This window comes from Chiloscyllium plagiosum, chromosome 1 (genome assembly GCF_004010195.1).
Source record: "Chiloscyllium plagiosum isolate BGI_BamShark_2017 chromosome 1, ASM401019v2, whole genome shotgun sequence".
In the NCBI taxonomy this organism is placed as follows: domain Eukaryota; kingdom Metazoa; phylum Chordata; class Chondrichthyes; order Orectolobiformes; family Hemiscylliidae; genus Chiloscyllium; species Chiloscyllium plagiosum.
The window spans coordinates 39832338-39843951 of record NC_057710.1 but is presented as its reverse complement, the minus strand read 5'-3'; the positions used below and the strand labels follow the sequence as shown (position 1 = coordinate 39843951).

General features: G+C 38.3%; 1 protein-coding gene across 5 annotated transcripts in view; it reads right to left on the bottom strand.

Moving 5' to 3' along the window:
* Positions 1-1242: 1242 nt before the first annotated feature.
* The window catches only part of LOC122540110 (WD repeat-containing protein 7), a 674231-nt gene continuing 663859 nt past the window's right edge, over positions 1243-11614 (bottom strand). For all 5 annotated transcript variants that reach the window (XM_043675451.1, XM_043675605.1, XM_043675690.1 and 2 more), the window contains one exon: positions 1243-4104. In XM_043675451.1, coding sequence (XP_043531386.1) covers positions 3901-4104 — 204 coding nt within the window. In that variant the 3' untranslated portion in view covers positions 1243-3900. The remainder of the gene's footprint in view (positions 4105-11614) is intronic.

Here is an 11614-nt window from a genome sequence, read left to right as displayed (position 1 = left end):
CAGCCCAACAAGTCCACACCGCCCTGCCGAAGCGCAACCCACCCATACCCCTGCATTTACCCCTTACCTAACACTACGGGCAATTTAGCATGGCCAATTTACCTGACCTGCACATCTTTGGACTGTGGGAGGAAACCGGAGCACCCGGAGGAAACCCACGCAGACACGGGGAGAACGTGCAAACTCCACACAGTCAGTCACCTGAGGCGGGAATTGAACCCGGGTCTCTGGCGCTGTGAGGCAGCAGTGCTAACCACTGTGCCACCGTGCCGCCCATAAATGACCAAATGGGAAATTTAGCTGATTACTACTTTTTCATCCAGGGACATAACAATCAACCAATGTTACTGGACTCAAAATGTTAACTCTATTTCTCTCAGCCCAGATGCTGTAGACCTGTTGAGTTTCTTCATCACTTGGTTTTAACTCAGATACATATTTTTAACACTTTACATGCTTAAAGGGATGGGTACAATTGGTTCTAATCACTGGAGCGTTTAGTTGTCTGGGTGCTATTTGATGGAAAAAGGCATTTTGCATTTTATGAATTTAGAATAATATGACATCCATTCCCATTGTCTATCAAATACATAAAACAAGTATCATCTAAACAAAGTATGGCCTTGATAGCTTGTTGGCAGTTCCATAAGGTATTGAATTACAAGAACTTGGTAATAGATGGTGAATAATCCTATGGTAAATAAAAGGTTTTTTGGTGTATGCATGTATTTGGAAACTCAGTATGAGTTTGGAAAGAAACAAGCTTATTAAATAAGTTGCTTAACTCAAAATAAATATGATTTCAACCCAAAAATAATAGATTCAAAACAAGCAAGCAAATATTACTGACCACCTGAACCTGAATCATAAATATCACCTCATTTAAATGCAGACTTTTTCCATATCTAATTTGTTAACTTGTGAACGCATTGGTGGGAGTATATGTTGATAAAGATCCAAAAGTGTGTACAGGGTCTTTAATTTTATAATTGGAGGCATAAAGTATAAAGAAATGCTAATAATATTCAAAATACCTTATATCCAATTTAGGGTGTGGAAGCACAGGAGAAGGCAGACCGTTAAGGAGATATCAAAGATTTGAGAATTTAATCATAACAATGAAATGGAATTCCCGTCATTGTCAGATTATGAAGGGATTTGAGATATTGAATTAAAAAAAATTTCAAATGGTCATTGAGCTAGTAAATTAATTATAAATTAAAGACAGTCATCAAAAAAATGGAAGATTGATAGAATATTTTTATTTGTAAAACATCATTCGGACATCGGCTATTATAAGCAACTGTGGTGGGAGCAGGAGTCATTGTAAATTAAAAAAAAAACATTTTTGGAAAAGGTAAAAATGCCATATGGCAAAAAGGCAGACAAGAAAGACAGCCTTACCCTTGTTCTGTAAAATGGTGTGATTTTGGATCTGTTCATCAAAGATGCTTGTAAATTAATTTTGTACGTGAGCAGAACGCTGAACTCAAAATGCACAATATGACAAAACCTTCTCGATACACATTTAAAGCCATGAAGCATAAATATTAAATCAGTATGAAAAAGAACCATCTGTCAGAGGAAACTTAAGAGGGGGTAGTTCCTTTGAAGAAATACTGAACATTTTGCCTGGAATTAATAAAGGTAATTTTCTCCTTCATTAAAAAATTTAAGTTAGCCTTTGCCCTTGAATGAATTTCTGACAAATAAAAGGCTTTTATTAGCACAGAAGAATTATGCATCCACCCACTGTATTCAGTCATTTAATGATCCTTTCAGTCATAAATTGCTGTTAAGTGAATAGACAAGTGACAGTTTTGCCCAAACCATACTCTTTATGACATCTAGTTCAAATTACAGGCATCGTCAATATCACATGACCTCTGCAGAGGACAAGGTTTTGCATTTTTATCATTACAGCTTGAGCAGGGTTTCAAGATAATTTTTCCTACATTTAACAAAATAGGAACCAGATTTGAAAGTATTTTAGATACTTTATTACCAAATGTAGCATTCAGAAGCATCCTTCTCAGCATTATATATTTGAAGTAGGTCAGATTTAAGAAGAAAAGTCATTTAATATACTAGGGCACCATAGCATGAACTCCTTTCAAACAGCTATATTTGCTGATTGCTTCTATTCAGATATTCATTAATGAGGATTTTGCTGTGTCTGTGCAGATAATTCAATAATATACACAGATTTAACTTGGGGAAAAATGCTGTTGATATACTTGCTCTAATAGTATTTTAAAAGTATTTAAGGGTCACTCGCTCTACTGCTAGTTAACAGTATGAAATCATTGACAATTTTTTTTTGAACTGGTGAAAAAGGCCAAATTTTTCAAGAAGTTGTAATTCTATGATTTCCTCATACAACATGCATTGCACAAACGATCCTTGCAACACCTTTCCAAAGCATCCAACAGGATTTCCAACAATAAGTATTTTATGTATCAGTGACATGCAAATTTGTGCAAACCTATAAATTCAATAAGTCATACTCTACCCTTTACACCAGTCCCTCATATGCATTAGCTAGTTATGTATAACAGGGATTGAATGCAGCTGTAAAGTTACACTGTACTGGATTTAATTTAATTTAAAATAATAATGTGAGAAAGCAAGCTAAAGTGGTCCCAGTTTTTAGTTTTTCAAAGCTACTGTAAACATTTGCTGTTTGTAACTGATGATTAAAATGATTATAATGATCTTTGTAGAACTGAAGAGGATTCAACTGTCCTTTGAATAGAACATCTGTTGTGGGTTTTAAGTTTCCTACGATACACACACACCAAATGACTGGGAATTGCCTCAAATTCTATGTCAGAGGCAATTTACTACTGTATTCTGTACCTTATGCTAGTCGCTCATGTTACCCCTTAAAAAAAACTTGAGAACTTCCACTGCCAGCAGGATGATGATAACTCGTAATCTGGATGGAAAACTCATGAAGATGTTGCCCGGGATTGACAGTGTTGAGACAAAAAATTAAGAACTTCAACGTCAATGAACTAAGCTCCTTAACTGAGGTGCTAGATCAGTTGAAAATGGAGAAACTTGACGGAGAAAAAGACACGGGATCAGGTCAAATTATCTAATCCACCAGTTGTTGGAAGTGAAATAAAATTCCATCTTGGTTGCCCAATGTCTGTCACAAATACTCCAATAATGTATATTGGGTATAGGATTGTTAAATGCAGACTAATGCTTCCTGGCTTTTCTTCAACTCCAGAAAAGTAAATTATATTGCATCTTTAAGTCCTTTCCCACTACCCAAGTAACTTTTATTGGACCTTTTTGAGTGCTAGTTAGGGCAGTATCATGGCGTCCCCCATCATCACTAGAGACTGAGCTGAGAGTTTATCAACTCATTTTATGTCGGGCCTCTTTATTCCATTAGCCCTGTATTATTTCAAGTTTAAACCCTTGAAATGAAAGCCACTGCACCATTTTGATGACTCTTAGGAATTGTCCTCTCAGTCTAACTGCTTGTTGGTGTCAAAACTTGACTTTCGTCCTTCCTATCTTGCACTGTTTTCCTAGGATAGCTGCAGGAGAGCCCAGATTTTGGTGCACAGCGTAAGATATGCATCATGCAAGCAATTGCATTTTTGAGATTTTTATAATAGCAAGAGAGAAGAAATGCTTGAAACCACAACAAAACATGGTTAAAACTAACAATGGTGGGTATAAACAATAAGTAATTGGACACAACTGTTGGGCAGCTATTTCATCTCTTTTCAAAAACCCACAGAAAGTTGACATTGCAAATTATGATAAACTTTATGAAAAACATCTACACAATACTATCTTAATGTAAACATTAACCAGCTTTGCCAACAGCACACACATTTTTATTTCTTTAGTACATTTCATGTGATCCAGGTGGTGGCTTCAAACCATGAATCGGTGTTCCTTGCCATCATGCGCCATAAGGATGACATTACGGTTGGAGGTCCAGATCAGACGGGCTAGTTTCAGTGCATTCTGAGAACCAGGAGAAGCAGGATGAACAGGGGGCACTTGGTAAGTTTTCATGCATCGGAGCTGGGGTGCAGAATTCAGCATACCAATACTCCCCAGTAGTGAAGTATTCATCTACAAAGGTAGAAGAGGATTGAGTATAAAAATAATGAAAGAAAACTGCGCAGAATACTGAGTAGAGGAAGACAAAGTAATTCATTTCTAGGGCAAATTTCTATGATGGCTCGGATTTTGGTTCTGAATATGACCAGTAATTCATCATAATTTTTTTTTATTCATTCACAGGATGAGGGATCACCGGCTAGACTAGCACTTGTGCCTATCACAAATTGCTCAGCGGGCAGTTAAGTCAAACACTTGACTCTGAAGTCACATGCAGGCCAGACCAGGTAAACATGACAGTTTTCTTCCCTCAAGGATAAAATTTAACCAGGCTGGCTTTTCTGACAACTGACATTGGTACGTGGTCATCATTAGACTCTGAATTCCAGATTTTTATTGAATTCAGTTTCCACAATCTGCCAGAGCAGGGTTTGAACATTAGCTGGGTCTCTCAATTAACAGTCTAGTGAATCCAGTTCACGGGGCTGTCACCTCCCCTTGTATACTCACAGCTGTTGTGTGTAGGGATCATACAGACAAGCCAAGCACCTGGCAACAGCTCTTACCAGCAGATGACCTCCAGGATCCAGTAGAAAAATGGTAGCATCACCACATGCAGGTTCCCTTTGAAGAATACACACTATCTTGACTTGTATGATGACACTATAGCTTTAAGAGGTGCATTTTGTCCTTTTTTTTTTAAATCAAAAGAGGTTGAGACAGAGGTACCAAGTAGTAAACAGCTTGTGAAGACTTGGGTTCTTTTTTTAAAGAGTTAGAACAGTTGAAGCAGCATGAATGTGGAGAGTCAGGCTCCCACAGAACCAGGGTTTTAGGTTAGCTTTCAGTAGTTGTTGAGGTTTTGAAGTTCGTTGCTACACCTGAAAGCTTGAGTTCTCTCCCTGGCAGAAATTTCTCTTTATGTTCTTTCCTCCTAAACTGGAGAAACATTGTATGTGAGATAATCTATTTTACTGAATTTGCCTTTGCCAAGGCTGTGTTTGTGGGATGTTACTATATTGGAACAATTGCTGTTTAATACTGAAATAATAGAGTTAAATTTACATCAATTCTTCTTTCTTTTGTTTGTACTTTAATTACTGGCTACTCAATGTTCCAGGGTTTCATTGATTTAGCTGAGAGAGGGAGGAAGGTAAAAGATGTGAAGGAGTTGCATTATTAATCAGGCACAATGTTACATCTGCATTCAGAGAGGACATAGTGGAGGGCTCATCCATTCAGGCAATATGGGTAGACCTCAAAAATAAGATGAGTGCAAGGTGATAGGATTACACCATGCCCCCCCCAAACAGCCACTGAAAGATTGAGGAACAAATATGTAGGCAGATTCTGGAAAGATGAAGAAAGCAGGTTTGTCTGTGTGGGTGACTTTAACTTTGTGAATATTGACGGGGCCTCCCTTACAGCAAGAGGCTTTGATGCAGTAGAATTTGTTAGGTTCGTCCAAGAGAGTTTCTTGAAAGGAGGGGCCATATTGACCTTGTCCTGGCTAATGAGCCTGGCCAGGTGACTGAACCTTTCAGTGAGAGAGCATTTTGGAAACAGTGATCACAACTCCTTAAGTTTTAAGATAGCTAAGAATAAGGATAAGTCAGGGCCTTGCGAAATTGGAGGAGGGCAAATTACATCACTATTAGGCAGGAACTAGGGAGTGTTAATTGGGAGGCGCTGTTATCAGGCAAGTCCACATTTGACATGTGGGAATTGTTTAAAGACCTGCTGATGAGAGTTCAGGACCGTCATGTTCCAGTAATGAGGAAGGACAAGGATGGCAAGGTAAGGGACCCTTGGATAATGAGAGAGGTTGAGAATTTAGTCAAAAGGAAAAAAGAAGCATATTTAGGAAGCTAAAATGGGACTGGGTCCGTCAGAATGATAAAGAAAGCGGGAAAGAACTCAAGGAATTAGGAGAGCAAGAAGGGGTCATGAAATGACCTTGACAAGTAGAGTTAAAGAGAATCCCAAGGCATTTTACAGATACATTAAAAACAAGAGGATAACTAGGGAGAAGGTAGGACTACTCAAGGATAAAGGAGAGAACTTGTGTTTGGAGGAAGAGGATTTGGCAAGATCCTAAATGAGTACTTTGCATCAATATCCAGCCAGGAGAAGGATACGAAGGATTGTGAAACCTGTGTGGAGGATGCTAATATGCTGAGGCACATTGAGATCAAGAAAGAAGTGGTGTTGGGTCTCTTCAAGAGCATTAAGATGGATAAGTCCACAGGGGCCAAAGATATCCACCCCAGGTTACTGACAGAAGCAAGAAAGGAGATTGCTGGGGCCTTGACCAAGATCTTTGTATCCACTGAGGAATGGTCACCAGACCCAAAATGTTAATTTTGATTTCTCTTCATAGATGCTGTCAGACCTGCTGAGCTTTTTCAGCAACTTCTGTTTTTATTTTTTTTTTACAACATCTACAGTTCTTTTGGTTTTTCTTTGTATTCTCGCTAGCCACTGGACAGGTCCTGGAAGACTGGCGAGTAGCTAATGTCGCTGCTCTGTTCAAGGAGGGAAATGGGGATAATCCAGGAAACCAAAGATTGGTGAGTTTCACATCATAGTTGGGAAGCTATTGGAGAGAATTATTAGGGATAGGATCTAAGCACATTGGGAAAAGCATGGCCTAAGTAGGGGACAGTCAGCACGGCTTTGTGCAGGGGCAGGTAATGATTTACTAACTTGATTGAATTTTTCTAGGAGGTGACAAAGATGATCAATGAGGGTAGAGCAGTACATGCTATTTACAAGGATTTCAGTAAGGCTTTCAACAAAGTCCCTCATGGTAGGTCATCCAGAGCATGGGATCCACAGTGACTTGGCTGCATGGATTCAGAATTCAAAACAGAAGGTAGTGGTGGAAGGGTACTTTTTAGACTGGAGGTCCATGACTAGTGATGTTCTGCAGGGATCCATACTGAAACCTCTGCTGTTTGTGATATATATAAAGGACTTAGATGAAAAAGTAGATTGGTGGAGTTGTGGATAGTGTTGAAGGTTGTCAAAGGATACAGCGGAATATAGATCAATTGCAGATACAGGGAGAGAAACAGTAGATGGAGTTTAATCCAGTTAAGTATGTGGTGCTGCACTTTGAGAGATCAAATGTTAAGGAAAAGTGCACAGTTAATTGCAGGACTCTGAACAGCATTGATCAAGTCCATAGCTCTCTCAAAGTGGCCACACAAGTAGATAGGGTGGGAATGAAGGCATATGGCATACTTGCCATACGTATTGGTCGGGGAATAGAGTCAGGATGTCATGTTGTGGCTTTTTAAGTTGGTTAGGCCACACTTAAGAGTATGGTGTTCAATTCTGGTTGCCTCTTTACAGGAAAGATGTGGAGGTATTGGAGAGGGTGTAGAAGAGATTTACCAGGCTGGTACCTGGATTAGAGAGTGTAAACTATAAGGAAAAACGAGAAAAACTCAGGTTGTTTTCTCTTGAGCGGCGGAGGCTGGGGAAGACTTGATAGAAGTTTATAAAATTATTAGATGCATAGATAAGGTTGACGGTCAGAATCTTTTTTCCAGATTTGAAACGTTTAATACTAGGGGGCATGCATTTAAGGTGGGAGGGGGAAAGTTCAAAGGAGATGTGAAGGGCAAGTTTTTTTTTAAACACAAAATCTGGAAAGCACTGCCAGGGGAACTGGAGGCAGATACGACAGGGCACTTAAGGAACTTTTAGATAAGCACATGGATATGCAAGGAATAGCAGGATATGGACCAAGGGCAGGCAGAAGGGATTAGTTTAATTTGGTGTCATTCTTGTGCTGTACTGTTCTTTGTTCTAATAAAGTGCGTTTTGCTTAAAGCCGAGTAGTGTAACCTATCAAATTATTTCTGGAAAACAGCACCTTACACTTGCCTTTAAATAAGAGTTAGGATCTAGGATATCTTCTTAATATATTTGCAAGGGGATTGATCTGGAACATAATGGATATGTCTCCTACACTTCTGGAGACCTTTCCATTATGCAATATCATGGCTAGAAGGACTGTATAAGAGTTAGTCAATTTTTTTTTACTAGATACAAACTACCCACCAAAATACAATCAGATCAAAATTACATCAAAATTATTGAAGGAAGTTAGGGATAGCCTAGGAATAAAACAATTTAAAACAAATGTGTACCATCCAGACACGTAAGGGGCATCAAAACAATGGCATCAAACATTAAAAACCATGTTGAGGGGTTCTAGTCATGACGAGCCACAGGACTGTATGTACTTTATGCATGGAATTCTAGATGTACTTTTTGCCATTAAGGTTGAACCTAATGAATCAACTACATTCAGTCCATTTGAATTAATCTTTGGACATGAGGTAAGAGGACCACTGAAATTAATTAAGGAAAAGTTGATAAGCCAGAGTTCAGTGACCACATATTTGCACTATGTGTCAAATGTTAGGGAAAGATTAAATAGGGTGGGTGAGTTGGCTAGCCAGCATTTTAAAGTAGCACAGCATATAATGAAACAGGGAGCAGACAAAGAATAAAAAAAAATCATAATTTTGCTAGAGAAGATAAAGTGCTAGTATTAGTACCAGAGCAGGTCACAAAGCTGTACAGCATAGAAACAGAGCTTTCGGTCCAAATCGTCCATGCCAGAGATCCCAAATTGAGTGAGGTAAAGTATTTGATAAGAATGCCAGATTGAAGGAAAAGTCAGAGTGTGTCATGCGAATATGCTCAAATGGTATTTTGACAGGGAAGGAAAGCAAAAGCAGAATGTGGTACTTGTTACAACTCAGAATGAAAAACCAAATTCAGACAAATTTGTATTTGGCATTCCTCCAATTAAATTGGATAATGAGGATGTTCTCAAAAATTGGAATAAATTACTAAATTACTTTCCAGAGGAAAATCTAAATGACCTGAAAGAATTATTACAATCACACGGACAGAGATGTGAAATAAGCTGGGAAGGATTAACATGATTATGCATGATGTAGATACTGGAAATGCTGTTTCAATTAAGCAACATCCTTATAGACTTAATCCTCTAAGTTTGGCACAGGTTCAAAGACAGATTGAAAGCATGCTCAAAGACAATATAATCAAAGTGAGTTGTAGCGAGTAGAGTTCACCCATATGTTGCCAAAATCAGATGGTACCCAACATCGATGTATTAATTACCACAAAGTCAATGCAGTTACAAAATCTGATTCACATCTTATTCCACATTTGGAAGGTTGCATTGAGAAGGTGGGATAAGCAACTTATATTTTGAAGCTGGACTTACTCAAAGTATAGTGTCTGAGACGATTGTATATACTGTCCGTAACCCTAAGTATTTTTGGAAAAATCTAAAAATAAAAATACCAGAATATTTAGATGGGGTTTATTGTTATACATTGCAGGACAAGACAACATAATTGCTGGCACGATGCCACGACTTTGATGAAGATGAAGATGTTCAGTGGTGGAAGAAACAAATTGAAATGGATGCTGTACTGAATGTGTGCCTGCATAGAGTTAGTGTGATGTATCTGCATTGTACTGTACTAATAGCATAAGACTAAAGGATTTTAAAAATTTATCTATTTTTACATATTGACGATTTTTTTTTTAAAAAGGGAAAAGATGTGACAATGCTATAGCTTTGAGAGATATATTTTATCCTGGTGTATTTGCAGATTAACACCATTAGCGACATTTTCAGAATCATTTTAATTCATGCTGAGTAAATATCCTTGGAAGGTGACGAATGCTACTCATCTTTTGACATTATTAACTATACAGAGTGGAATCTGTCGTCACATTTAAATGTACATGGTGTACTTTGCCTGAGTACAGTAAAACTGCAATTCATAAATAACTAAAAATTAATATAGACAATAATTTATGAAGGTCAGGAAGCTGATTGGGGTCTGATCGTTATGTCAAAAGAGAAATGATACTAACCACTAATCTTCTCAATTAAAATTGTGGCTCGTTATATTCTTTGTATATATTATAATTTAAAGAAAATGTATTTAGATTTTACAGTTTTTTTAAATGACTGCATTGTAAAGCCAAAAACATTTCTCAGCTTCCTATCTGTAGGAATTAAAGTCAAGAGTGGATTTGTTGGTCTCGACAACTAGTTGATGAACAGGAAATGTGTATGACAAGCAATCATCTGATAGATTAAGGAAAAACTGATAAAGGTGTAAATTCTAAGTTGAAATCTCAGTAATGAAGAACTGAAAGGTTTGGAAATGAACCTTAATTTTAAAATACAATTTTAATTAATCCAATGATTTATTAAAGAAGCTTTCTCCAAGATTTGAATGAATCAGAAATTAACTCTCACTTTATCTTCTAAATCTTGGAGAGGTTATCACTATTCAGCTGAGCGGGGGCATCAAAGCTGAGCTCAATTTATCAGCCAGAAGTACAGTGGCCAATTGAAATTGCAAATTCAGCACAGAGCATGGATCTATCACAGAGTTTTTGCGGTCTGTATGGCTCATTGACATTATATCGTGAATTTACCCAGGGAAGCTATAGATCACAAGATAGGTTTGGATAAAGTAGTTCTTGATCTCATCCTACTAGAATACTAACTATCACTTGTAGAGATAGTTAGTATAGAGATTTACAAAATTATGAGGGGCATGGATAGGGTAAATAGACAAAGTCTTTTCCCTGAGGTCGGGGAGTCCAGAACTAGAGGGCATAGGTTTTACCCCTTCACCTAACACTACGGGCAATTTAGCATGGCCAATTCACCTGACCTGCACATCTTTGGACTGTGGGAGGAAACCAAAGCACCCGGAGAAAACCCGCGCAGACACGGGGAGAATGTGCAAACTCCACACAGACATTCGCCCCAGGTTGAACTTGAACGTGGGTCCCTGGTGCTGAGAGGTGACAGTGCTAACCACTGAGCCACTATGCTGCCCTATTAGAATTGACACTTGTAGGATCTAGCCATTTCTTAGGTGGATCAGTGTTGTAGTCTCAAGAATGTTTTCTGACAAATTAATCCAGCTAATTGATTTTATTTTGTAAAGAAGTATTTCATGTCAAAACTAAAATTCATCTGCACAGAGCAGAATCTATGCCCTTTGTCATGATATACTGGCATATGCAAAAATATGCCACTTCAGGATTATTTTCTCTATCACATTCATATTAAATCATTTCTAACAAGTTTGTTTTTAATATTACTGATGATTTATCCACACCTCTCTCTACGAAGGAAATGGATAGCTTCCCACTGTTCAGACAGTCAGAGCTGAGTGGAGTAATTCTTGCACAATCCAAAATCGAAGGGCGGTTCCCAGGTCTTTCCAGGCACCTGAATTGCATCTTCAACATCCTGTGTGCATTGTCAATTCTAATAGGGCAGCATAGTGGCTCAGTGGTTAGCACTGTCGCCTCTCAGCACCAGGGACCCACGTTCAAGTTCAACCTAGGGCGAATGTCTGTGTGGAGTTTGCACATTCTCCCCGTGTCTGCGCGGGTTTTCTCCGGGTGCTCTGGTTTCCTCCCACAGTCCAAAGAT